The sequence below is a fragment of the Dipodomys ordii genome, unplaced genomic scaffold, assembly GCF_000151885.1.
Source record: "Dipodomys ordii isolate 6190 unplaced genomic scaffold, Dord_2.0 Scaffold156, whole genome shotgun sequence".
Classification (NCBI taxonomy): domain Eukaryota; kingdom Metazoa; phylum Chordata; class Mammalia; order Rodentia; family Heteromyidae; genus Dipodomys; species Dipodomys ordii.
The window spans coordinates 132,818-159,973 of NW_012267372.1; the positions used below are offsets into that span (position 1 = coordinate 132,818).

The 27,156-nt window shown below is 55.5% G+C and overlaps 2 protein-coding genes across 2 annotated transcripts; both read left to right on the top strand.

Moving 5' to 3' along the window:
• The first annotated feature begins 96 nt into the window (after positions 1-96).
• Positions 97-18,296, top strand: Napa (N-ethylmaleimide-sensitive factor attachment protein, alpha). The gene is made up of 11 exons (XM_013032741.1): positions 97-483; positions 8,782-8,861; positions 9,827-9,943; positions 13,805-13,851; positions 14,336-14,413; positions 14,578-14,633; positions 14,716-14,800; positions 15,406-15,510; positions 16,359-16,427; positions 16,825-16,875; positions 17,609-18,296. The coding sequence occupies exons 1-11, from the start codon at positions 116-118 to the stop codon at positions 17,708-17,710; spliced, it is 1,158 nt and encodes a 385-aa protein (XP_012888195.1). The 5' UTR covers positions 97-115; the 3' UTR covers positions 17,711-18,296.
• A 2,561-nt stretch (positions 18,297-20,857) lies between these two features.
• Kptn (kaptin (actin binding protein)) lies at positions 20,858-26,340 on the top strand. Its single transcript, XM_013032636.1, has 12 exons — positions 20,858-21,133; positions 21,445-21,527; positions 21,641-21,725; positions 21,818-21,872; positions 22,706-22,781; positions 22,896-22,969; positions 23,613-23,722; positions 23,791-23,868; positions 24,730-24,805; positions 25,470-25,605; positions 25,694-25,876; positions 26,182-26,340. Exons 1-12 carry the CDS (start codon positions 20,911-20,913, stop codon positions 26,308-26,310), a joined length of 1,308 nt encoding a protein of 435 aa, XP_012888090.1. The 5' UTR covers positions 20,858-20,910; the 3' UTR covers positions 26,311-26,340.
• The last annotated feature ends 816 nt before the right edge of the window (positions 26,341-27,156 follow it).

A 27,156-nucleotide genomic window follows, 5' to 3' on the forward strand; every position in this document is an offset into this window, starting at 1 on the left:
GTATTGTGGGAGGGGTTCTAGAGGCCGAGTCTACGATTGGCTCCCATGGCGTCACGTGGAGGGTGTCAGACGCGGGACTAGGAAACTAGCGGACGCCGTACACTGGTGTCTGCGCATGCGTGGATGTTTCAGAGCGTGGATTGGAGGCCCGGAGTCACTGGGCTGTGTACAGCGGCCGTGGGGGCGTGACCCTCGGGGGCGCGCGCCGCACCACGGAGCCTCTGGTTGGCTGACGCCAGTCAGGTGGCGCCGGGCCGCAGGCGGCGCGCGCCAGAACGACGTCAACGCAGCTCCCCGAGTTCTCCGGGTCTGTGTACGCTGCCGGCCTCGGCGGAGTCCTCCCTGGGACCGGGCCTGGCAGTTTGTGAGAACCTTTGCGGTCGTCATGGACAACTCCGCGAAAGAGGCGGAGGCGGTGGCGCTGCTGGCCGAGGCGGATCGCAAAGTGAAGAACTCTCAGTCCTTCTTCTCCGGCCTCTTTGGGTAGGAACTGAGCGGGGGTCTGCCGGGAGCTGGGCTGAGAGGTCGCAGGAGTCGTGGCTGAGGCCGCGGGCTAGGCCTCGCGCCGTCAGGCCGGAAGGACTGCGGTGGGGCGGCCTGAGGGGTCCCAGGGTCCCAGGCCGAACGCCAAGCAGCCCCGGCTTGAGGACGGTCAGGGGCCTGAGTCGAAGACACACAGGCCAAGGCGACACCATCTTGAGGCTGGAGACCGTCGGGGGTGACCCGGGCCTGGGGAACCACACTGCGGCCTCGAATAGGCCTCCTGAGGGGACTGAGGGAGCCCAGAGATTCACCAGGTTGCGAAGTTTTTGGCGCTCAGGGAAATAGGCTGGAAGGATTCAGGCCCTTGGCAGTGGATTGGTGTGGACGCTGGGTGGTTGAGGTGACGGGGGAAGGAATCGACACCAGCAGAGGATGGAGTTTAGGTGTCTGGGCAAGGGTGGCGACTAGCTTAAGAAGACCTGAGCAGAGGACCCTGGGTGAGGGAGGCAGACAGAGGAGGCCTGAGCTGAGAGGTGAAGATGAAGAGAGAAAGAAAAGGCAGTTAAGAGACTGAACCAGTGAGGGAATTGGAGGCCTGCCCTGTGGGCCTCGAGTCTAGGGGATCCCAGATGTGCGTTAGATGAGACTGATGGGGGCTGGGAGGCAGAACTAACACCTACGTGGTGACAGACATTTAACAAAAAGTTTATGTGAGGAAGCTTCATAGGCGAATAAAGCCCAAGGTTGAAATGTGGCTCTTCCACATCCTCATGCTAAGCATGGTAAGACTTTGGGGGGGGGAGGGTCATGGGGCTTGAACTCTGGTCCTGGGTGCTGTCCCTGAGCTCTTCAGCTCAAGGCTAGTGCTCTACCACTTGAGCCACAGTGCCACTTCCGGTTTTTAAATGGTTTATTGGAGATAAGAGTCTCACAGAGGTTCTTATCCCAGCTGGCTTGGAACTGAGATCCTCAGATCTCAGCCTCCTGAGTAGCTAGGCTTACAAGCATGAGCCACCGGATTACAGGCATGAGCCACTGGTGCCCAGCTATGATAAAACTTTTTATCACACATCAAGTGTGTTTGAAGTGCTTAGTATCGAGCCTGATGTGGGTTAAAGTTCTGGTATTGTCACCAGAAAAGACTTGGACATTTGGAGTGATAGAGAGGCCTGGATGGGGACAAGAGATTAGGAAGCCTGTATGTGATAGGGACCGAGGAGCTGAAAGGGAATGGAAAAGACGCTGAACCCTGGGGAGGTAGTAGGTTTAGGAGATCAGGTTGAAGGAGGGGCCTGAAAGTGTCAGGAAGAGGCCGGTAGAGAGGATCTGTGCTCAGAGAGGACACCAGAGTGGGGCACCGAGTCAAGAACCTCAGAGGCAGAGATGGGAAGATGATGGGAGCAGAAGAGCCAGCCAGAAAGGGAAGGAAGGGCCTGGGACTTGGACGAGCCTCTGATAGGAGCCTGGCAGAGGTTAATGAGAAATGAAGGGGAGGGATCTTTCCAGGAGAGGAGCTAGAGCTTCCTTCCAGTTTGCTTTTGTATGTTGTGAGCCTGGTGAGCCAGGGCCTTGCTATGTAGCCCAGGCTGGCCTGGAACTTGAGATCCTCCTGCCTCAGACTCCTTAAGGAACTTCCTAAGCATGTGCCACCACATCCTGGTGAGCCACCCTTTGTTATTTGAAGTTGAGTCATGTTTAGCAAAATAATTGAAGAATGTGGCTGGATTGCTTGGGGTAATGAAACATCCAGGTCTGATGGGCTGTGTTGATTAACAGGAATGTTTTATTCTGGAGGCTGAGGGTAGAAGGGAGGAGGGTATGTGTGTTTCTTCCTTTTACTAAGTGAAAAGTTCATGTGCCATGTTTGGGAGTGGGGCCCAGAGCTCAGTTTTCAGCAGTAGTTTTCCTGGTGCCTCTCAGTGACCGGTCCCTTTGGCTCAGAGATTAGTGTTAGTTAGTTAGAGTTAGTTACAGTTGGGCTGTGTTTGTAGGGAGCCGCTGTTAGCTCCAGAGCCACTTGTCACTTGATGGGAAGGCAAGATCAACACTTGCAAAGTGCTAATAAAACAAAACTGTCAAGATGTAAGGAAGGATTAGGTAGTGTCATTCATGTGAAGTTGCCCGGCTGAGAGGAAGTTACATGGACTCAAGGTGGGGAGGTGCACTGCATTCTTGGCACAGACAAACCCTGGGACATGCTAAGGGAACAGGGTGGAGGTAGACTAGCCAGAGGTCTGCTGTCTGCCCAGAAGGACTGAAGACCCAAGATGACATCCCAGATGAGAAACTGTAGTCTTGGGGTGCTCTGGAGGGGATAGCTTAGGCAAAGGGCCTAAATATGTAAAGAGCGCCCTGTGAAGGTTTAGTGTTGGAGTTCATGTTTGATCAGAACTCCGCATGGGCAGAGCAGAGGGAAGGCCAGGAGCGCTAACTTGGACTTGAGACACTGGCAAGGCTAAGGAGTGTAGTGGGGGCAATTCAAAGGGCTCCTGTTTGCCCTTTGGGAAGGACTGCTGCAGTGGGTGTGGGGACAGTGACGCAGAGAGCTATTGCAGAGAGAGTGGAGCTTGCAGGTGATGCTGGCCTTGGGTCCTACGCTTGGTTCAGACATTTAACCTGCTTCCTCTTATTTACTCCACACAAAATCCCCGTGGCTGTGGATAAAGAGTAAAGCAGGGCTTAGAGAAGTTGGTTTTATTTGTCTAGCACCACAGGAAGTGAGAGAGGCAGGTTCAGACCCTGGCTTGTTCCAAAGTCCTCTGGCTTTGCCATCAGGCTAAGCTACAAGCTACCAGTGTCGTTTGTTTCTGAGGCTGGGCCCCAGTAGGGGACACTTCATGTAAGGAAGGATGTGGAAAGACCCAAGTGTTTTGAGACATCGTGTAGCGGTCCTCTCCACCTCCAAGCAGAGTTGAAAAGGTGCTCTGAGGGGGTGCGTGGGTCTGACTGGCAGGAGTCCAGTGTGAGGGTTGGGCTGGGCATATCTAGCAATCAGCTGGAGAGAACTTGCTTAACAGGCAGAATGTTTGCTTCCAGCACCTCCTCCCCCTAGAGCTGGGCTTTTCCAGGTTAAACATTTGACAACTGGCCTTGGCTGGATGTCTGAGGCCTGGAAACAGGCCTGCTGGGGCTCAGCTGGTCTCCATCTCTTGCCTCTGCCTTTGGGAGCCTCAGCTTCCCAAATCCAGGAGCACTTGCTCACATTCTGTGGACCATTAGTGCTCTTCTTAGGATGGGTCTGTGCTCAGACCCCACCTTCTGGGCTGTGGGAGCTAGGGTGTTTTTCAGCCCTTTCCTAAACCGCCTTGTGGCCTGGGGTGGGGAAATCAAGGAAGCAGGTCAGAGTTCTGCTCCAGAAACACAGCAAGATGGCGGAACCGGGGGCCTTTCTCTCCTTCCTGCTTCTGTTGGGCTCTTCCCCATCCTAATGGCTCCCCAGTATCTCCCCTAAAACAATCCAAACTCAAGCCCTTCCTCCTGGATCTCACCGTGCATAGAGAACTGGAGCTCTCCGTCCTGCCTGTCCAGTTGTCCTAAATGGAACAACAACACAGTGTGAGCCAAGTCACTGGAGGTGCTGGAAGCGTGGTGGCAGCAGGGTGTTTGTTCTCTATGCAAACCGTTCATCAGCCTCAGAGCCTAAGAACTAGATGGTGACAAGTCAGCTCCTGCTTGAACCCTCTGTGGGCATCCAAAGCCCTGGAGGGCCTGCTTTTGTGAGTGGACAGATGTCTTGGAGCGGGGAAGGTGGCCATTGCTGAGCCAGAAGCCCTCCCACCTGCAGAAAACCCCATGCTCTTTCCAGTGGAGGCCCAGGTGAACCCCAGCGCCCTGCTGGCTGCCAGGATCCGCAGCTGAAAACCATGTCAGTCTCTTCAAGGCTCCCCAGGGGACACTGGGGCTGGAGCCTTCTTAAACATCCCTTAAGGATAGGGAATGATCACTTGGGCTCATATGGGGTGACCCTGAGAGGGAACAGAGGAGCAGCAATGAGAAACCCAGGAACTGCTGGGCTGATGGCAGCCCCTCTAGAGGGGCAGTAGGACCACAAATACATGCAGTCCCTCTGCATCCTTGGGAGACTGGTTCCCAGTCTTCCCCCCACCCCACCCCCAAGTAGAAGATTGCATGATGTTTGCATGAACCATTTGTCTCTTGTATACTTTGAATCATCTCTGGGTTACTTGTAATGCCTCATACAATGTAAATGATCCGGAAATACTTGTTACACTGTACAGTTTCAGGAATAATGACAAAGGTCTATAGGAACAGGTTTTTGGCCTGCAGTCGGGTACAGAAGCGCAGGATACGGGGCTGGCTGACTGTGCCCTCTGCATCCCGAGGGAAAGGACAGGGCTGTGAGACAGCCAGGATACAAGGGGGTATCCCTTAACCAATCCAGAGGTAGAAGCCTCAAGTGGGTAGACATTCCCTGCAACTGCTTCTCTGTGACGCTGTCATTGAACTACACCTGCCCTATGGACGACAGCCGCTGTCTGCACTGGCTGTAAGAGTGCCTGAAATGTATGGATTCCCTTCCCTAGAGACGAAGGTGAAAACACAAAGGGGCTGTTGGTGGGCTGGTGATTGGATCCAGGCCTGCCTGCCTCCTCTGCTGCTTTTCCAGCTCTACTAGCAACGTTAGAGTCATGTCAGGTGTCTGGCACCCCTGGCATTTGGCTTCCTCCTTCTTAACAATAGTAGTCCTCTGCTCTTCACACTCGCTTGATTGCTTACTCGCAGCCCATTATCTCCACATCATTTGTTTTTGTGCCAGTCCTGGAGCTTGAACTCAGGGCCTGGGCACTGTCCCTGAGTTTCTTTTGCTCAAGGCTAGCACTCTACCACTTGAGTCAGTTCCACTTCCCACTTTTTGGTGTTTATTGGAGAGAAGAGTCTGATGGATTCTCTTGCCTGGGGTGGCTTCAAACCATGATTTTCAGATCTCAGCCTCCGGAGAGCTACATTACAGGCATGAGCTGTTTGAAGTGATGGAGAGGTAGGCTCAGGATTCCTAGCCCAAGGCTCCATAGTTAGCAGAGTACACCGGGGGTTCTGTCCAGGTTTCTAGGCATCATCAAGTTCTTTCTAGTAAAGGCAAGCCAGAGGAGGTGCCTGGGCCACCTTGGAGCTGGGCAGGTGGCATGTGATCTTTATTCTTTCATTGTTGTTCCTGGGGCCAGGGTAGGCAATGTGAGGAGATGGGTACACACAGCCTTGTAGGGCTTGAGCCCCATAAGAGAGGCAACCAGAAGAGCGAGGAGGTGGAAAGCGGGGGGAAAGTGGTGATCCTCACCACCCATGCTTTTCTTTCCTGCTCCTGGGATCTGGGCAGGGGTCCGAGCCAGTCAGCCTCCCTTGCCTCTTGCCTCAGCAGTGAATCAGCTGACCAGAATCCATGCACCAAGGACCCAGCCTGCCCTGGACAAAGCCCTTGGCCTGGTCTCCGCCTGCACCTGGGCCCTCCTGGCAGCATGCAGCCCTCCATATGGCAGTTGCTGGGGGCTGCTGGCTGTGTCTGCAAGTCCTGAGACTGCTTCCTCCGCATTGGGAGGGGGAGAGAGCAAAACTGGGGTAATTATAGACAGCCCTGCACCAGGCCGGCCCAAACCAGTTCCCTTTATTCCCAGCGAGATGGCTGGAGAAGGGGAGGGTTGGGAGGGACCACTGAGAGGATGATGAAGAGTGCAGTGGAGACAGCCTGGAGGAGGTCAGCGCGGGAGGGACTGACAAACACTGTCAGATGTCACCCATGTTGTGCTACCCAGGCCCTCCCTGAGGGGCCCAGCAAACTCTTCCAGAGCTCTCAGGGCCAGGCCCTTTAGTGCCCCCTAAAATAGGTGGCCTGAGCCCACCTGACTCAGAATCAGAAGCCTGGGGTAAACCCAGCTAGTTACCCTCCGCCAGCTGGGTGGAGGCCGGAGCCAAGGTTTCTTCACTCCTGCCTGCTGCTCAGAGCACAGGCACCATTCTGAGCCGCTTCTCTTCCTTGAACTCCAAGCCTGCTTCTGCCTCTGCCTTGTCTGTTGACTGCTCCCCACCTGGACCCCCCCCTCCTTGATGTCTGCGTGGGTGGCCCCAAGCTCTTGCCCTCCTCAGCCCACTCCCACCTACACCCCCCACACACACCCCTGCAGTGCGCCAGGCCTTCTCATCTATTTTATGCCATCTTAGATGCTCCAGTGTTTGCCCCTGGTACAGTGACATCTGTGTGAGTAGATGGCTTCTTTTGGATTTGCCAGCTAAAGCTACGCAGGTCCCCCTTTCTCCCTTTTGGCCTTCCTGCAGGGTGAGTGTCTTTCTATAGGAGGTCGGGCCTCAGATCCGCTGTGTCTGCTCAAGGCAGTGCTAGGACCAGCAAGTTCAGTAGCCTCAAGGGCCAGGGAGGCAGCCTGGGGCCAGAGCAGGCACTAATCCCCTGGCTTTTCCACCCTACAGTCAGAATTGTTGACCAGGCACAGGGCTGGCCAGCTTAGTCTGGGATCAGAGTGTTTCAGCCTGGGCAGCTGACAGGCTGTTGTGTTGTGTCTAATCTTCTGTGTCACATTGAGCAGAGCAAACCAGCCCTGGGCTTACTGCTTGGGTCCAGCCATTTCTGCTGTCAAGAGTCCAAGCCCATTCAGAGAGTGGCATGGGCTGGATAGGGCTACGTGGCACCCACAGAAAAGGGAAAGATGAGTTAGGAGTTGGAATCTGTAGGGTGGGCAGGCCTGTGATTAAAGTCTGTGAATGTGTCTGTTTAAAAGCACATTCCAGAAGCCCTGAGATGTTCTACAGCCAGGTCCACAGGCCCCGCCTAACTTTTATGGTAGAAGCTAGCTATGAACGTTTCTTCCTTCTCTGTGGCCTAAAGTGGGCTCTAAAGAGCCAGCTAGCTCGCTGGGCTAGCACCCCCCAGCCCCAGACTGTAGGGGGGCATGGTGGTCAGGGCCACTTCCCTGGGAAGTACACATTATTCGTGTTCCAAATAATGTTGTGCTGGCCAGGCACCACTGACTCATGTGCGTAATCCCAGTGACTCCAGGCACTACTTACTGGCTCCTATCTGTAATCCCAGCTACACCAGAGGCTGAGATCCAGAGGATCAAGACCCTAAGCTACAGCAAGCAGAAAAACCTGTGATATTCCATCTGCATCTAGCCAGTAAAAAGCCAGGCTGGGGGGCTGGGAAGGTGGCTCAGTGGTAGAGCGCTTGCCTTGCATGCACGAGGCCCTGGGTTCGATTCCTCAGCACCACATAAGCAAAAAGAAAAATGCCGGAAGTGGCGCTGTGGCTCAAGTGGTAGAGCGCTAGCCTTGAGCTGAAGAGCTGAGGGACAGTGCCCAGGCCCAGAGTTCAGGCCCCACGGCCAGACCCCCCCCCCAAAAAAAAAAAGCCAGGCTGGAAGTGTGGCTCAAATAGTAGAGCACCAGCCATGAACAAACAAGCTGAATGACTATGGTGTTGAACGTCTTTGCAAATTTTCTGATTGTGTTTTTAGGATGAATAGTGAGAAGTACTGTACTATTCATTGCTTGACAGTGTGATCAAACATAAATTCTAATATTAAAATCTAGATATTTTTATTTGAACAGATAAAATGTGCACGTGGTTTTAGAGCACAGACAGTAGCAATGAGGGTGTACAATGACTAAATCTGCCTCCTACATCTGGCCCCAGTCCTGCAGACTCCACCTTAAGAAAAACGATGTTACTAAGTTTGTGTGTATCTGTCCAGAAATATTCCATGTTTATATAAACATGTATGATTCTATTCTTCTCATTCTCATTTTACACAAAGGGAAAACATTTTATATTTATATCTTACAGCGATTCTTTTTTCCTTACTAGAATTTCTTGGGGTGGCTGTATCCTGTACCTACTCCGCTCTGAACTATAATGACACCATCCTAGGGTGGCAGAACAAAGGCACTGAGCATGGCACAGAATTAATAAGGCGCTGGGGAAGCAGCAAGGTGCCTACAGCTGGCCTAATCCCCACAATGCTTTGCAGCGTCCTCCGGCAAGGGATTTGCCTCGTGCCTGGGACCTGCTGGTAACACACAGCCCAGCCAGGCAGTGGGAGAAGCTGTTGGGTGGGTTGGGTCAGACAGCACCACCAACATGGTGGGGGCCTGTTCACCCCAGACTGTGCCTTTGTTTGCAGGCATGGGGACCGGGACTTGAAGGCCTGGGGTGGGGGACTTACAGGGAAATGGACCAGCCACATTTCTGAGGCTACTGGGCACAGCATGTGCTTTCTCCTCAAAGGTCTCCTTTATCTTCCCTTCCCTTCCCTCCCCTCCACCCCCCCACAGAGGCTCATCCAAAATAGAGGAAGCATGTGAAATCTATGCCAGGGCAGCAAACATGTTCAAAATGGCCAAAAACTGGAGTGGTAAGTGCTATCTGCCAGAGCTCTCTTTCCTCTCCCTCCCCTCCCCTCCCCTCCCCTCCCCTCCCCTTCCCTTCCCTTCCGCTCTTCCCCTCAAGTCCCCTCTTCTCCCCTGGGGATCCTGGTGCTCAGTGTGAGCACTGTCTGGGCTTGAACTCTTTTTTTTTTTTGGTCAGTCCTGGGGCTTGAACTCCGGGCCTGGGCACTGTCCCTGAGCTTCTTTTTGCTCAAATCTAGTGTTCTACCACTTGAGCCAAGGCGCCACTTCTGGCTTTTTCTGAATAGTTTTTATGGAGATAAGAGTTTCATGGACTTTCTTGCCTGGGCTGACTTTGAAGCACGATCCTCAGATCTCAGCCTTCTGAGTAGCTAGGATGACTGGCAGGCGCCCACCAGCCTGGACTTGAACTCTTGCTGACCCTGTCCCCTTGTCAGTGTGGTGCCTCACCCATGGGATCCTGCAGTGAGTGCTTGAGAGCAGAGGCTCAGGATTAAGGAGCTCCACCAGAAGAGCTTAGCAGAGTGGTGGTGGGGGGGGGGGAAACAGCATTGGGAAAGGGGGAGCAAGAATCTCAGGGCTGAGGGCTGGGAAGGTGGCTCAGTGGTAGAGCGCTTGCCTTGCATGCATGAGGCTCTGGATTTGATTCCTCAGCACCACATAAACAAAAAAAAAAAGAATCTCAGGGCTGAGATGTGCGGCACTGGAGCTTCCTCCCTTGGTTTCGTGGCTGGGCAGCTCTGGCTCTGCATGCCACATGTATCTTCCACACTGGTGACCCTGGGGACTTGGACTAGGGCTAAGGAACTTGTATTTTCTTCCTGTGCCTTGGGGCTCAGCTGCCTGCCTACCCTAGACAGCTAGATGACCTCTAGTAGTGTCCACCCAGGCCTCGATCTGGGGCCAGTGAGTCTTGGAGGCAGTGGTACAGTGCTGTGGAAGCTGGAACCCTTGTGCTCCTGTATTCCAGCCGCCGGGAATGCGTTCTGCCAGGCCGCCCAGCTGCACCTCCAGCTCCAGAGCAAGCATGATGCAGCCACCAGCTTTGTGGATGCTGGCAACGCCTTCAAGAAAGCTGATCCTCAAGGTGAGGGTCAACGGCGTGGGGGTAGAGGGGGCAAGGCAGGATGCAGGGCTGCACCCAGAGCAGCAGCTCTATCTTCCACACCCAGCCCCAGGTGTCTATAGCAGCCCAAGGTTTTTCCAGTGGCTGACATGTGATAGGCAAAGTGAGCTTTTACTTGAGAGCTGCAACACCTCCCCCCCCCCTGCTGGCACCCCACCTGCTCCCAGCCCCCACCGGCCTGTGAGCATTTGGGAGTGGGCGTCACATCGCAGACCCACCGCCTGCCAGGGAACAGCAAAGCTGTTCTGTTGTCAGAATTAACATGCAGAAGGCAGTGGGGGCGTCCTGAGACCAGCCAGGTAGGATAGCTGCCGAGAAAGAGCGGAAATTATCCTAACCTGCCTTCCCGACATGAGGGGGGAAAGCAAGAACAGAGCTTCCGAGGAGATGATGGGGACAGCCCAGTTGGGACAAGGAGCATGAGAAAGCGGCTGGTCCCCCCGTTCAAGGCCATGGGCTCAGGCTTTTGGATTTCCTGGGTGGGAGTTTGGACCTTGTGACTCATTTCTGTGGTTTGGAGCAATCAGTGTACCATTGAGCTGTGTCTCTGGCCATGGAGACTTGAGGTTTTTTGACTGTGTTGCCAGACATAGGTTGGGTAACATTTAATTTTAGCAAGCAAAGACACGGGATAAATGTTAACTCCCCTCTCAGGGGACTGGAAAGTGAAGACTTTTTTTTTTGGTGATCGAGCTTGAACTCTGGGCCTGGGTACTGTCTCTCAGCTCTTCAGCTCCAGGCTAGCTCTCTACCACTTAAGCCACAGCACCACTTTTATGGCCTTTTCTGCTTAAGTGGTGCTTAGGAATCGAACCCAGGCCCTCATGCATGCAAGGCAAGCACTCTACCACTGAGCCACCTTCCCAGCCAGTGAAGACTTTTAAAAAGGAAATGGGTGGGTGCTCCTGGAATACAGGCATCCTTTCACAGGGCAGGAGCCGATGGAGGCCTTGGGGAGCTGTTTCAGCCTGGGTGGGATTGCTGCAGCACTCAGCCCTCCTCTAGCCCGCCGCTCCCACAGACACATTCAATCTGTGTGTATGCCAGATAGCTTTCCTTTGTTCCCGGGATGACCAGTCACAGATGTGGACCTAAGTAGAGCTTTGATAGAGCTCTGGCCTGATGAAGGCAGGGAGGGGCACCCTGGTGATGGGGTGGGGCTCGAATGCACTTGGCGGTAGCACTGGGCCTTAGCAGGTAACTGGATGCCCTAAAGTGACCCTGGGTTTGCCTCTGCAGAGAGCCCTCCCTGCTGCTTCCCTGGGGAACAGGTCGCCTGGAGATGGGCCTGGCATCTGTGACGCTCAGCTGCTCCATCCGGAGTGACTGGAAGGACTTGTTTCTGGGGCAGCAGCTGTCAGGCTGTGTGGTGTGTGCCTGGCACAGTGTATTCTTCCAGCCGACCCCTGCACTTCCTGTAGGCAGGGCCTGGCTGCACCATGCTTCTGAGGGGAGACGTTGGCGGGGGCCTGCAGGAAGTGCGGAGTGCGCCATGATGGGGGGAGCAAGGCAGGGTGCTGCCTGGTATGTCTGGAGCTCTGGGACTTTGGCTGAGCTGAGAGGAGTGAGCGGAGAGGAGTGAATGGGGCCCGTCCAGGGTCTCAGGTCAGGGAGCCTCCAGTGTCCCCGGGGGTGAAGCCCAGACCTGCTGTGATATGTGCAGATGTGCACCGTGCCTCTGATGTGCAGTGAGGGACAGCTCTGGCCACCCCCTCCTTCCTCGGGGGCCTCCTCCCCCAGTTGGACCCAGCCAGCCTCGCCTGCCAGCTCCCCAGGGGTCTCCCAGAGGCCTCCACAGCAGCTCCACGCTGCCTGCCGCAGTCATGACTCATGTTGGCACCTCCTTCTGCAGAGGTGGCTCAGGGGGTTGTGCCTGGGGCTGTCAGGGGTTTCTGTCTCCTGACCACACTGCCAGTTTCATGGTAGACACCTGGCGGAGGCTGCCCCCTCCCCAGCCTTCTTCTAGACAGTTGGGGCAGGTGCCTAGCTATGCTTGGGGAACCTAGGCTTGGCCCCCACATTTCCTCCCCCCCACTATGTGATGCCGTTACCAGGCTCCTGCCACATACCAGACATCTGTGTCCACGTGCTTGCTGGCTCTAGGATTTCCCCTGATGTATTGCAAGGCCTCCTGCAGGAGCAAGCAGCATGAGCCTTGGCTCTGCACCTCCCCAGCCCCCATCTGGGTCTCTGGGGGAGACTGAGGAGGGCGGAGCAGGGCTGACAGGGAGAGGAATTGGGCTACAGCAGCACAATGCAAGAGTGGGGAAGGCTGAGATAAGGCCCTGTGGTGCTGAGCTGGTCTGAGGTTTGTCCAAGAGCAGGCCAGGGTGTCAGCTGGCTGCCTGCCACTTTCTAGGACAGCTCATCCCAGAGAGAAGAGCCAGCACCAACGGGACACAGCCTGGTGACTCTATGTTCTCAGCCGCTGCCGGTGACCGGAACCCTGCCAGCAGGGTGGCAGCTGCTGCTCTCACTGGGATGCAAGCTTCGCCACTCAGGCCGTAAGGGCCAGGCTGGACAGGGGTCTAGGGCCTTCAGTGGGGGCTGCTGCTGCTCATCTCCCCAAATCTAGGCTGCTAGTTCATGGGATGTTTCCAGACCTGCTCTGTTACACTCTGTGTGTGTGTGTGTGTGCGTGTGCGTGCGTGTGCGTGCGTGTGCATGTATGTGTACATGTATGCATGCGCACACACACTGGGGCCATTCTCCTACCTCCTCTGCCTACCATTCTTTTCTTTTTCTTTTCTTCCTATTAGCTTTCCTGCTATCAGCCTTCACACCTTACTGGTCTTCCCCTGGTCCCCAGAGACCTTTCAGAGCTGCACAGACCTCGTAGGCTCCCAGAGGGGTGCTTTTTGCATGTGCATTGGGGGAGGTTGTGGACCCCCCTGAAAGCCCAGGCCCACGCCTGAGGCTGAGAGCCTGCCAAGTGGCTCTCTGGGGAGTCTGGTGTCCTTGAGCCCCTTGAGAGCAGAGGGGTGAGCTTGGGAGCACCCTCACGCTGGCAGGCCAGGCCCTGTGGGCTGCCCAGGCCTGCCCTCTGCCCTGTGCCTCCCCCGTTCTTCCCTCCCCCTGAAGTGCACCAAAGTGGTGGTGTCTAAAAAAGATTCCTCACTCAGAGCTCATTGCTATCTGCTAGAAAATGCCTCCCACTCATGCTTCGCTCTCCTCCAAATAACTGGTCAAAGTAGAAGATGCTTTTCCTGAAGCTCTCTCGCGAGAGCTGGCACAACCAAGACAGCCCACTTCCTCCTCACCACCACCCAGGCCTCCCAGCCAGCTTGTTGGGCTTTTTTTGGTGAAGCCTGCCATTTGAGGCACTGGTGGGTGGTAGAGCCAGGTTGGGGGGTCACCAGCTGAGATGGGGCAGGGGGTGGGGGGAGAGGACTGTGAAACAGCCACACTGAGGCGCAGGAATTCAGGGCCTCCTGCCTCCCATCAGAGATCCAGGCTGACGGGGGCAGAGCCCAGGGAGAACCCGCTGCTTCCTGGACAACTTGGCTGCTGCCTCATCCCACACCTGCAGTTCTGTCGTTTAAGAGCAGGACCTTGGCACGTCTGGCCTGAAACGCTTAGGCGAAGTCAGCTGTATTGTCCGCAGAGCCACCAAGGTGGTGACCTCGGGGAGCTGCGCCCCACCAGTGTCAGTGCGCTGGGGATAGCCACTTTACCAGCTTTCTTGGGGCTCAGGTCTCATCCCTGCAGCCCACGGCCAGCTGGGTACCTGTCAGTGCACCAGCTCCTGCAGCTGCCTCCCATCCTTTGCATCCTCTAACATGATCTCTCCCTCTACCCCGCACCCCCTGTGTCTCTCCCCAGAGGCCATTAATTGTCTGATGAGAGCTATCGAGATCTACACTGACATGGTAAGGGCATTGGCTCTAATCCCCCCCCCACTCCCCCCCAGCCCCCAAGTCCCAGCATCCTCTCCAGCACCTTTCTTGTCCTGCTTCAGGAGCGCACTAGGAATTGAGAGCCCAGGGAATGGTGTCCCCTGAGCTGGGCTGGGCTGAGTGGTCCTCCCCTGGTCCCTGGGAGTCTGTTCCTGGCCTCAGTTTTCCTTTGCACACCTCACAGTCACAGGAATATGTCTGGCACGCTCCAGTTGCTGGGCCTTCCCACTGGTGTCCCATGGTTAGTGACTCTTGGCAGCCAGGATCTCAGCCCAGAGAAGGCCCAGCCCTGAGGGCAGCTGCCAGGCCAGGCAGGGAGCCAGTAGGCTTTGCCAGGCCAGGACTCCTGTCTTCCCCATCCTACCTGCGCAAGCCCTGAGGAGGCCCAGCTGATTGGGCGATGGGGCTCCGCACACAAGGCAGCCCTGATCACAGCCCCTCCCTGTGTCTCCCCCAGGGCCGATTCACAATCGCAGCCAAGCACCACACTTCCATCGCTGAGATCTATGAGACAGAGCTGGTGGATATCGAGAAGGTGAGCGAGTGTTGGTGCCAGGGCTTCTGCCTAGGACCCACAGGGTCTTACTGCGTCCCAGGCTGGGCTGGGGCTGAGAAACATGAAGGCTGCACAGAGGCACCCCTCCCTCGGACCCCCTCCCCCGCCCTAGCCCATGCCCACGCCCACTTGTGTCTCCCCAGGCTATCGCCCACTACGAACAGTCTGCAGACTATTACAAAGGCGAGGAGTCCAACAGGTAGCCCCTCACTTGCCTGCCCGCCCGCCCTTGATGATGGAGCACCTGCTATCCCCCTTCTCACACCCCTTCCTCCCCACAGCTCAGCCAACAAGTGTCTGCTGAAGGTGGCAGGCTATGCAGCCCAGCTGGAGCAGTACCAGAAGGCCATCGACATCTACGAACAGGTGCCATCTCAGTGCCCCGCCCTTGCCACTGACCCATCCCTCGCCCTTGCTTCCCTCTTGTGGCCCTGTCCTGCTACTTTCTCTACGTGCTGTGCTCTGGGTGTGGCCTGAAGCCTGCATCCTCACAGCAGCTGCTGAGGCCCAGAGAAGCCACTGCCAAACCAGTCAGAAGTGGGAAGATCAGCCATGGCAGCAGAGCTGGGTCCCTCGTCCCTCAGTGGGCGGCAAGGAGCATCTGTAGACTCCTCCCTGGGTTGGGAGGACTGGGCTTGGCCATGAAAGGGGTGGGAGCTGCCTCTCATGTTCCCATGGCTACCACCCCTCCGTCCACTGAGTGCTAGTCTCTTGTGGGCTTGACAGTAGGTGACTTGTCTCCACCATCTTGGGCAGTTGTGAGGCCCCTGGACATGTGGCTTCTACCCACCCTGCCCTCCTCACGTTCCTGGTCACTCCTGCCACTACAGCCACCCCCCACACCCCTGAGGCTGGTGCCCAGGCTCACAGGCTGCCCATTGGGTCCCAACAACTTGGGGCACAGATGCCCCCAGTGCCTACCAGTGAGTCTGGCTGTGCTGAGCTCACAGTATTGCCTCCACTTGGCACAGGTGGGGACCAGCGCCATGGACAGCCCCCTCCTCAAGTACAGCGCCAAGGACTACTTCTTCAAGGCGGCTCTCTGCCACTTCTGTATTGACATGCTCAATGCCAAGGTGAGCCCTGCCACCGCACTTCTGTCTCCTGCCGTGCTCCTTCGTTTAGCTTTCGGGCAGGAAACACTGGCTGTCACTGATTAGTTCCCAGCCTCTGGCTCACTCGGTGCTGGGCTTTTTCTACCACTGTCAGCCCATTGCATGGCTGCGGTACCAAGTCCCAGGTCATGTGACTGGTGATGGCATGACATTCATATGTGTGCGCCCACCCCTTGCTTGCTGGCAAGACAGGTGCAGTGGCTGGTGGGGGCAGAGCTGGGGTCAGCTCGGGATTTTCAACTCCTTGGCCAAACCACGTGGCTCTGTGGTATGTAGTCTCCCTGGAGTCTGCCCTTCCCTCTCTGCCTCCTTGCTTCCCTGTGGGCTACAGCTCTGAGTTTAATTTTTCTTTTCTTTTTTTCCAGTCAAGGGGCTTGACCTCTGGGTCTGGGTGCTGTTCCTGAGCTCTTTTGCTCATAGCTAGCACTCTACCACTTTGAGCTACAGCACCACTTCCAGCTTCTGGTGGTTCATTGGAGATAAAGAGTCTCACAGGGACTTTTCTGCCCAGGCTGGCTTTGAATTGCAGTCTTCGACTCTCAGCCTCCTGAGTAGCTAGGATTATAGGTGTGAACTACCAGCACCTGGTCTGTCCCTGAGCTTTTTCACTCGAGGCTGGCGCTCTACCACTTGAGCCACAGCTCAACTTCAGACTTTTCACATCATTTAGTGGAGATAAGAGTCTCTTAGACTATGCTACCCTGGCTGGCTCCAAACTATGACCCTCAGATCCCCAGTGTGTCGGGGCCAGTGTCTCCAGCGGCCCTGTCTTTATTAGCTTGTCCCCTTCCTCCCTCCATGCTGCTCAGCTTGCTGTCCAGAAATATGAGGAGCTGTTCCCAGCCTTCTCCGATTCCCGGGAATGCAAGCTGGTAAAGGTGAGTGCCCCCCCAGCCCTGCAGGGGTCAGGGTAGGAGCACTGGGTGGAGAGTCTGCATGCTTGTGCTCCTGGTATTGTCCAGTCATTCTCAGAGAACTGATTGCTCTTATTCTCTTGGCATCTGAGCAGCCATGAGCCTGGGACAGGGCCAGGAGCCTGGGACACCCCCCCTTCCCCCCCTTCCTGCTGCCACCTACACAACTGTGGTCTACCAAGGCGGTGGTCCATGGTTAAGCTATTTTGGATGGAGGTTGGGTGGCAGGACCCACCCCACCCTGCTTTCTCTCCCTCTCTGTGGGAAGGCACCCCCCATTTCCGGTTCCATCCCTATCATGTGTGCATGAGTCTAATCCAGGCCAGCCTGGTCCTGACCCTGACCTGCTATTTGGTTGCAGAAGTTGCTAGATGCCCATGAGGAACAGAATGTGGACAGCTACACGGAGTCGGTGAGTGGACAGCGCATGCGGCCAGGCCTCCGTGGAGGTGCTGGGCAGGCTACGCTCCTCCTGCAGGCTGCGCAGATTCTACTCTTTCCTTACCTCTGGGCCATGGCTATGATTTCTGCCGGTCACACCATAGTCCTTGCTTAGACCCAAGAGATGCAAGGACTCTTAGAGGTGGCAGTGGTGGGGCTGAGGTGGGAAGGGGACTCACCTTGCCCCTTGGGGTTCAGACTGCCTCCAGGGTGAGCAGTTGGGGCCACATCACATCAGGTAAGCTGGTCCCCGCCCCACAGGGTAGCTCTCCCTTTCCTACAAGGTCCTGAATCCTTGTAGCTCAAACCTTTCCAGTCCTAATGTGATTTACTAGAAGTGTCTGCCACACATCTCTCCCTGAGTGCCTAGGAGCTGAAGTCCATAAAGGTGGACAGAGACCAACCCCATCCCACCCCACAGGCCCTGAGGACAGGGCAAGGAAGGGTGGGCTGGGGCCCCACTCCCAGGCCCCGGGGACAGAACTTTCCCAGGCACCTCCTAGGCCTCCTTCCATCTTGTCTTATACAAGGAAGGTGAAACCTCTTTCTCTAAGCTGTAAAATGCTTTTTCCAACAAAGGAAGTGTAGTAAAGACAAGACAGCAAAGACAAAGGCAGCTGGCTGGCCTGTTGGTCCTGTGTCCTTCTCTGGGACCAGGCATGAAGGGGGAGGGAGCCAATGCCAGGCTGCTGCTGTGCCCACAGGTGAAGGAGTATGACTCCATCTCCAGGCTGGACCAGTGGCTCACCACCATGCTGCTTCGCATCAAGAAGACGATCCAGGGCGAGGAGGAGGACCTGCGCTAAGCACCGCCCCGCCTCTGCCTGCGCCGAGAGGTGGGCCAGGACCCACCCTCCCCTCCCCCACCGGGGAGTCTGCAGGCCACGTGGGCAGCAGTGTGGGCTCTATACCCCTCACTCCGGGTGGGGGCCCAGCACGAGGCCTGCTGGCCGGACAGTCACCTCTGTTCTCGCTACATCCTCTGCCCCCTGCCCATCTATTTAAGCCCCTAACGGGCATCCTCTACCAGAACCACCTGGACAGAACCTTGGATACAGACCTCTGCTGCAGGGGCCGTGAGTGGGGGGAGGAGAATTGGGGTCTGCGTCTGATCCCCCTCCCCTCCTCCTGACCAGCTGAAACACAGCTGGTTTGCTTTTGCTCTCATTTGCTCCCAGCTGAGCTCTGAACACTTGTAGCCTCATAATTGCTCTTTCCACAGGGGTGGCCATGCCCTGGCCTCCCTCAGCCCCGACCTCTCAGGTTAGACCCCAGTCTGGAGCCCAGAGGGCTCTTCTGCCTCTACCCTGCCTGCTCCTCCCCCAGGCCAGCCAGCAGTGGGAAGCCATTGCTGGCCCAAGAAGGAAATAAAAGCCACCACTTTTGCATGAGTCTTTCTTTCCTGCTCACCTCTGCTGCCCCCAGCCCACAGTGTCACACCACTCTCTGGTCCTGAGCCATCTCTGAGAAGTGGGAGAGATTTAAGAGACTCAGGGAGGATGGGCCTGGTGAGGGGCACTGGAACCCTGGGCTTGTCCTGATTTCTTGCGGTCCCTGAGCTATGGGGGTGTTGGCTTTCTCAGCTGCCCCTCAGGTTTACCTGCAGAGTGGGGTTTGGTGGAGATGGGTAGAGAGCCTGCAGATTCCATCCTCTCTGTCCCCACCATCCTCGGAAGACTGCCCCTTGTCTGTCCCTCCTAAGATGGAGAAAGAAGGAGAGGCAGGAACCCCACATCCACCACCATGCATGACAAGTTAGGAGACCCCCCCCTGGGCTGGGCCTCTATGGGAAGCAGGTTAGAGGAGGCTCCTGGAACAGAGAGGATGGGAAGACTGTGGCAGGAAGTGAACAGGGCAGTCCCTGTGCACGCAGGGGCTGCCTGGGAAGCCACTCCTGGGCCTTGTCCTCACTGCACTCTGCTGAGCACTCCAGTCACACCACGGTCCTTCCCTGAGAACACAGACTGACAGGGCATGTCTGAGTCTCACTCTCAGCAAGTCCAGTGGCTGGCCTGGGTCACACCTGGGCTGGATTGATGAGGCCCCTGCCCTTCAATGTGGTTTCAGGCTGGTGCTTTGATGGCTGCCAGTCCTGGCAGAAGCCAGACCTAACCTTGGAGGCCATAGCTGCATTGGTTATTCTTTCACGCAACTATTAGGTGGGTGTCCCTGGTGGGGGAAATGTGTGACAGCATGGCAGCACTGCTACCAGTCGCGCATTCTCAGCGAGGCTGCCCAAAGCACCTGCTGTTCCCCACGCCAAACCCCAGGTCCTCGAGTTCAACCCCAGACCTGCCTGCCAGGAGCCTATATCACCAGATCCAGAAATTGGGACCCACCTCCCCCTTCTCCCTTTTCTGCTTTCCATAGTCAGTAGAGAGAGCTTTGTTCATTTCTATGAAGATACATTAATTACACATGGGAGTTTGTGTCATTTTTACACATGTAGACAATGTGTTGTCCCCACCCCTTCCTATAAAACAATTTCAACAGATACCAGTATTCCATCTTCATACATGCAAATAATGGTTGAAGATTTTTTTTTTTTGTCTGTTGTGGGGCTTGAACTCTGGGCTTGGGCACTGTCCCTGCGCTCTTCAGCTCAAGGCTAGAGCTCTACCACTTGAGCCACAGCACCATTTCTGGTTTTCTAGTGGTTTATTGGAGATAAGAGTCTCACAGACTTTCCTGCCCTGGCTGGCTTTGAACCGCAGTCCTCAGATCTCAGCCTCCTGAGTAGCTAGGATTACAGGTGTGAAACACTGGTGCCCGGCTGGTTGAAGATTTTTAATACATATTTACTGAGTGCTATGTGTCAGTCCAGGGTTGACTATGACTGGAAGGTTCCAATGGCTACCTTTATGCAGTGTGTGTGTGTTCCTGCAAGTTGTGACTAGTCAGGGTGGCAATTGTCAACCCATATCTTCCAAAATGGCACAGACATGCACAGGGCCCTAAGCCCTCCATGTATAGGCAGGAACCTGGTTCACCTGTCTCTACCTCTTGCTTGCTTGCTCTTCCTGAAGGCTTAGCCTACATGCTCTGTAAACTGGGATAAGTTTTTGTCAAGTTCAGCACAGTGAAGCACCCTGGAGGCTGAGGAAGGAGGATCTTGAGTTCAAAGCCAGCCTGGTTTGTCTCTTCATTGAGTTTGTGGAAGGGGCTTGTGGGAAATATTGTGTAGTGAATGAGGAGAGGTTCCTGCAGAGAACTGGCATTAGGAAGGATTCATTAAGGAGGTGGCTGCTTACCACCAAGACAGATAGATGGCTGGATCTTTTCTCTTAGGGTAAGAACACAATCTCACTTTTTTGTTGTTGTTGTTGTGGGGCCTGAACTCTGAGCCTGTGCACATCCCTCAGCTCTTCACCTCAAGTCTAGTACTCTACCACTTGAGCCACAGCACCACTTCTAGCTTTTACTGTTTATGTGGTGGTGAAGAATCGAACCCAGGGCCTCATGCATGCGGGGCAAGCACGCTACCACTGAGCCACCTTCCCAGCCACAATCTCACTGTTTTAGTGAGATTGTTAGAGTAATGCACTAGGTGTAAAGTTGCCTTGTTTGAATTTTAGTACTGCTTCGTACCAGCCACGTGCTTGTAGGCAAGTTAACTTTGCTTCTCAGTTCATTTATAAAACAGCATAGTACCATCTCAGTCTCGTGAGTTTGGAATACATTGTTCGATGGAATGCACTTGGAGAAGTTCCGGGCAATGTTAGGTTTTGTGAGTAAATTTTATGATTATTCTTACTCTACATTTCCCACCAGAATAGGCCTTGGGATGCTGGCAGGGTGCTAACTCCTTTCTGGTCCTAGTGGAACCAGTAATTTAATGCGCAGGCGCATACGGGTAAAGCTGGCCAGCTGGGCGCCATCTTGGTAGAGGGCAAAGACGGCCGCTTCTTTACGTCATCATTTCGCGCCTGATGTTTAGGGAAGCTGCGAGTAGGGACCCGGCGCGCGGCTGCTAGGGCTACAGAGGTAGGGAGTGGTAGGCGTTGTGATGGGCGAAGCGGCGGTGGCGGCGGAGCCTTGCCCGCTGCGCGAGGATAGCTTCACGCGCTTCTCGTCGCAGAGCAATGTGTACGGGCTGGCAGGCGGCGCTGGCGGACGCGGGGAGCTGCTGGCCGCTACCCTTAAAGGCAAGGTACTCGGCTTCCGCTACCAAGACCTCCGACAGAAAATCCGGCCTGTGGCCAAAGAACTGCAGTTCAACTACATCCCCGGTGAGTGGCGCCCTGGAGCTGGGGGGCGCGGGCTGGAACATGGGTCAAGAAGGCTGAGGTTCTTTCGGGGTCACAGTAGGAGGTAGGTGATTGATTTGACTGGGGGGCGGGGCTGGGTTAATAGGGACTTATTATTCGTTTGGTTCGAGATTCCTCAAACATAGATTAGATCCTGGTACCCAGTGGTCAGAAGTCATGGTGATGGTGTCAGAGAGTCCCAGGGTCCCAAATCATTGTGACGGGGGAGAAGGGGGTGGGTACCAGGGATCACAGATTGTCTGAAACGTGAACTTTGAACTGTCCCCTTCCAGTGGACGCTGAGATTGTCTCCATTGACACTTTCAACAAGTCACCCCCAAAGCGGGGCCTGGTTGTGGGGATCACATTCATCAAGGTACCCAGAGCACCTGCCACCTATGCCCACACCCTCCTTCTGACACAGGCGGTGGGTAGTGAGTTCCCCCTCCAGTCCTTGCCCCACCCCCTGATTCTCCTCCTCTCCCCCAGGATTCCGGTGACAAGGGCAGCCCCTTCCTTAACATTTACTGCGACTATGAGCCGGGCTCCGAGTACAATCTTGACTCCATTGCCCGTGAGTATAGTCTGGGAGCTGGAGGGTAGGAGGGTCGTGATAGGTGGGCGTGGCAGGTGCCTTTAATTGCTGGCTCTCTTGTCCTCCCTCAGAGAGCTGCCTGAACCTGGAGCTGCAGTTCACGCCTTTCCAGCTGTGCCACGCAGAGTGAGTGTCCCTGGCACCCCTCCCTTCCACTGAGAGTCTCTTTCTCTTCTGGAAAATTGAAAGTTGGCATGCAAATGAGGGTTGAAAACTAAAATATCTCTGCCAATCCCAGTTCACCAACTTCTGGACTAGCAGATGAATGTTCCACGAATGAAATTTGGTTTTTTTTGTTTGTTTTTTGAGACAGGCTGGCCTGGACCTTCCCATCCTCTAGCCCCCGCCTCATGAGTGCTGGGATTACAGGCATGCACCACCACACTGTTCCGTTCTTTCCAATTTTTCAAAGGGAACAGAAAACATAACTTCTAGATTGCTGGGGGGTTCCCGATTAAAGAGGTTCTTGGTGTTCTATGATCCCATGCTGGAACTCCAAGTTCCATTACTGAACACAGGTCCACCCTGAAGATTCTATGAGATCTGAGGACTCTAGGAATGGTAGGGTAGACAAGTTCTGGCACTGTGAGGACTTGCTCCCACAAGCCTGTATTTAAAGATCCAAGCTGGGCACATATGTCTGAATCTCAGAAGTCCAAGTTCTCATGGGAACTTTTTCTTGTTGATATTTAAATCCAAGGTATTGCACTTCCTAAGAAGACACTCAACCCCTTGAACCAGGTCCCAGCCCTGTTTACCTTAGTTTGTTTTTCAAATAGTCCCCTGCTTTTGCCCAGATCTGACCATGAATTCTCCTACCTCCTCATCCTGACTAGCTGAGATTATAGGTGTGAGCCACCACACCCAGCCTGACAGGAAAGGGAAGTTGGCCATAGACAAAGACTTATTCCACTTATATTCCACCCACATCTGAGATCTCTAGATCTCTCTGCTTTCAGGGTCCAGGTGGGAAATCAGCTGGAGACTGTGTTTCTCCTGAGTGGAAATGACCCGGCCATTCATCTCTACAAGGAGGTGAGGCAGAGGTTGAGGTGGGCCGAACAGGGCTGGGGTGGGTGCTGGGTCCTGGGCTGTGTGCCTGAGGCTGGTGGCTGACTCCAGCTGGTGGGGTGGGTCTTCTCTCCCTAGAATGAGGAGCTGCACCAGTTTGAGGAACAGCCTGTGGAAAACTTCTTTCCAGAGCTCACAAACCTGAGCAGTAGGTAAGAGAGGCCCTGAAAGAGGCCAGTGGGGACCTGGGGCTGTGGTCTCAGAGAAGTCAGGGGATGCCATGGTCTTGTGGGCAGCAGGGGCTGTGGGCAACCCTGGAGAAACTCCACAGCCTCCTCATGGCTTCAGGGGTATTGAGCAGCAGTGGGGGGAACCCTAGAACAAATGGAAAGTGGATTCTACAGGTAGAGGGGACTCACCACCCAGGGAAGCTGGTCAGCAGGAACTGCCTCACAGAAATCAGATATGGAAACCTATGTGGTGGAGCACACCTCTAATCCCAGCCACTCAGAAGACAGAAGAAAGAGACCAGCCCAGACAAAGTTGGAAAACCCTGCTTCAAAAATTTAAAAAAATATACCACAATTGGAGCTGTGGCTCAAGTGGTAGAGCACTAGCCTTGAGAAAAATAGCTTAGGGACAGTGTCCAGGCCATGAGTTCAAGCCCCAGGACCAGCACAAGAAAAAAAAAAATGGGGGCTGGGAATGGCTCAAATGATAGAGCACTTGCTTGATACACATGAGGCCAAGGACTTCAGGGATTGACAGGATTCCCCTGGAGAGGTGGAAGTGAGGTGGGGCCCAGGATTGGCCCCCTTCTGTCCAGCTGTCTCCATTCATCCTCCTGTCCACCAGTGTCCTCTGGCTGGACGTCCACAACCTCCCTGGCACATCCCGGCGTCTCTCAGCTCTTGGGTGTCAGAGTGGTTACGTGCGTGTGGCTCACGTGGACCAGGAGAGTCGAGGTAAGGGCTGGGCCTGGGGGTGGGGCCAGGAGCTAGGGGCAGAGCCCTGAGTGTCCCTGGCCTTCCAGAGGTCTTGGAGACATGGACGACCCTGCAGGACGGACCCATCTCGCGCGTGATCGTGTTCAGCCTGGCAGCCCCCGAGGGTGAGCTGTCCTCCTAGAGGCTGAGATGAGGAGTGTGCAAGCTCAGCTTTCCTACCAGATTGCCCCCCTCTCGCCCTGTCCAGACCCCGGTCCCTCCCTCCTCTGTCTTCAGCCCTTCCAGCCCCTCTACTTGAGTTTGTTTTTATTTTTGGAGAGGGGCAGGTGGGACTGAGGTTTGAACTCAGCCTCTCCACTTGCTAAGTTGGTGCTCTTATCGCTTGAGCCACGCCCACTCAGACCACACCCCCACAAGCACAGGTCAAGGCCACGCCCCAGGCCACGCCCCCAGGCAGCCACTTTCGGTTGAACTCCATTGCCCATGTAATCTAACTCCAATCTTTTAGACTCCAGCTTTGGTCTAACCTTAGACTTCTCTCTCACCTTCCCCTTTTTCTGGGTGGTCTAACCTCACGTGGTGGTTTACTCCCATCCTCCCTCCCCCTTGGGCTTCTTCGTGCTCTCATGGACTGACCTGCCACTTCCCCACCACTCTGCGCTGTTCTCTTCCTGTTCTCTCCTCTGCTTGGTCTGCCCTCGATCTGCTCTCTAACCACACTCCCCCTTCTGCCCCTTAGCTCCATCTGTGGATTTCCTCTCCCCTGCTGGGGGTTTATCCCCTGACCTTTAGACTTTTCAACTATAGCCTAACCTTTGTTGTCTAACCTCAGGCTTTCAAAATGACCTCACAGCGGGTGCCTGCTAGCTGTCCTCAGCTACGTCTCTCCTGGGCCAACCTCTAACCCTCCCTGTATAGCGTACCACCTCAGATCTTTTTCCTGATGTCTAATCTGCCTTCTTGTTGCCCGAATGGGGAGGGTATAAGGAGGACCCTGGTCCCCTGTTGCTGTTTCTCTCCCCCAGAGGCCAAGGCCAGGTCACAGCATGAGGAGTACAACCTGCTCGTGGCCAGCATGTTGGAGCCCGCAGTGGTATACCGGTGAGAGGTGCACTCCACCCTTGTCCTGCCCGGGGAGGTGGGCCAGGGCTGGTAGAGATGTCTGTCACCAGAGAAGGAGCTGTGAATATTTAAGTCCGGGTCTTAGAGGGTCCATGTTGAAGCCTTGGGTGGGACAGAGCCCCCACATACCCCCTGGAGGAGGTGGTTAACTTTGAGCTCCATCCGTGTAGCTAATGCCCCGTATTGCAGCGTCTGCCAATTCCCGTGGCATAAACACACACAGTGGCTGGCAGGCCAACAGCATGAAGCCATGGTATCGGAAAACTTCTCAGTTGGCTCCATGGGTCAGGGCCAGCACCTTGCCCACTGTGGTGGTCAGCAGTGGTGTCTGAGCCAGGGACAAACTCCCCATGGGGGCAGCATGGTTGCTGAGATGGGGCATGGGGTTTCAGAACCCCCAGACTGAATGCTGTGGCATCCACTTGGGAGTGAGGCAGCCCTGCTTCGACTGGAGAAGAGTGCTGGACACCTGTGTGTCTAGTCCCAGTGCCCAGGGTGTCCTCCCAACTCCCCCTTGGAGACAGGGTGCAGCGCAGGTGTTGGGGGGGATTCAAGCACCTGAGCAGGGCTGCAGGATGGCCCCAAAGGGTAGCGCTCCCCCCCATCAGACCTTTGCGTCTCTGCTTGCGTCGGGGACCCTCAGGGACCTGCTGAGCCGGGGCCTCGAGGACCAGCTTCTCCTGCCGGGGAGTGACCGGTTTGACAGCGTCCTCTGTGGCCTGGTGACGGACATGGACTTGGATGGTCAGCCGGAAGTCCTGGTGGCCACCTACGGGCAGGTGGGCCATGAGGGCTGGACGGCGGCGCCACCACTCCCCGCGCCCATGCCCCAGCCGGCCACGTGACCGTGGCCCCTGCGTCCTGCAGGAACTACTGTGCTATAAGTACCGCGGCCCAGAGCCCGGGCTCCCGGGGGCCCAGGGCGGGTTCCACCTGCTGTGGCAGCGAAGTTTCTCCAGCCCCCTGCTGGCCATGGCCCACGTGGACCTGACCGGGGACGGGCTGCGGGAGCTGGCCGTGGTCTCCCTGAAGGGGGTGCACATCCTGCAGGTAAGCCCTCACCTTGAGCCAGCATCTACCAGGCTGTGCCCCTCGCCAGGGCCCAAGCTGCCCTCTCCTCCTGACATAATCACGCCTCACACCTCGCTCTCCTTCCCACCCATTGCTCACCTCACCTCCTCCCATCTGGGGGCTAGCCCAGGCCTCCCTCTGGGGGCTAGCCTCTACTATCCCAGGTGCCCGGTCCCCTCCCACATGCTGACCTCCCACCTTGGCGTACCTCCTGGTCTTCTTTGGCCCTCCCACTGTGGGCTAACCTGAACCCCTCGGCTTCCACCCTTCTCCTGTGCCCACAGCACAGTCTGACCCAGGCCTCTGAACTGGTCCTGACCCGGCTTCGGCGGCAGGTGGAGCAGAGGAGACAGCAGCTGCAGGAGTTTGGGGACAGGGTGGGCCCAAGGCCTGCTGAGACCACGGCCTCCTGACCTGCTCCCTCCCTCCCTTCCCCCACCATTCAGCTGACCAATACAAAGTTTGGAGTAACAAAGCTTTTGCAACTGTCTTCAGTCTTTTGCTTGGCAAGCACTTGTTGAGCACCTGCTGTATACCAGGCATCGTATTGGATGCTGGATTCACGCAGAAGAACTGAGGGAGCAGGGCAGTTCCAAGGTTAGACCCAGGAACAGGGCAGAGGTCAGATCCCAGGCTAACCAGCAGAGGAAAGAAATGAGCTCAATCCTTAACAGAAACATGAAGATCTAAATTCTTCCAGTGTGAGGGAGGGGTCTCAGGTTAGACCCCAGTGGACATAGGCTGGGGTGGATTCCAGTGGAGAGGCTGGAGGATGGATGGACTGGTGCAGCCACAACTAAGATTAGGTCCTGGTGGAGAACTCTGAGCTTAGACCTTGAAGTTGAGCCCTCTGTAGAGAGACTGAGGGTAGCCCTAGTGGAAAACCTGGATCTTGGGTAATGCCCCAATGGAAAAGCAAAAAAAAAAAAAAATGGAGCCTCAGAAGAAAGGCCAGTTGGGGAAGACTTCTGTGGGAAGGCTCTGGTCAATATACCTGAGGGTCCAAGGCTAGATCCCACTAATACTGCTGAGGTTTGTAATGGTTAGCCAGTGCAGCTATGCATGCCTGCAATCCCAGAAGGCAGGCAAGAGGATTGATTACAAGCTCCCAGGACAAACCTGGTTTACATTGGCTGTCTCAAAAATTACTCCAGCTGGTAGCTCATGCCTGTAATCTTAGCTACTCAGGAGGCTGAGATCTGAGGATCACAGTTCAAAGCCAGCCCAGGCAGGAAAGTCTGTGAGACTCATCTCCAGTT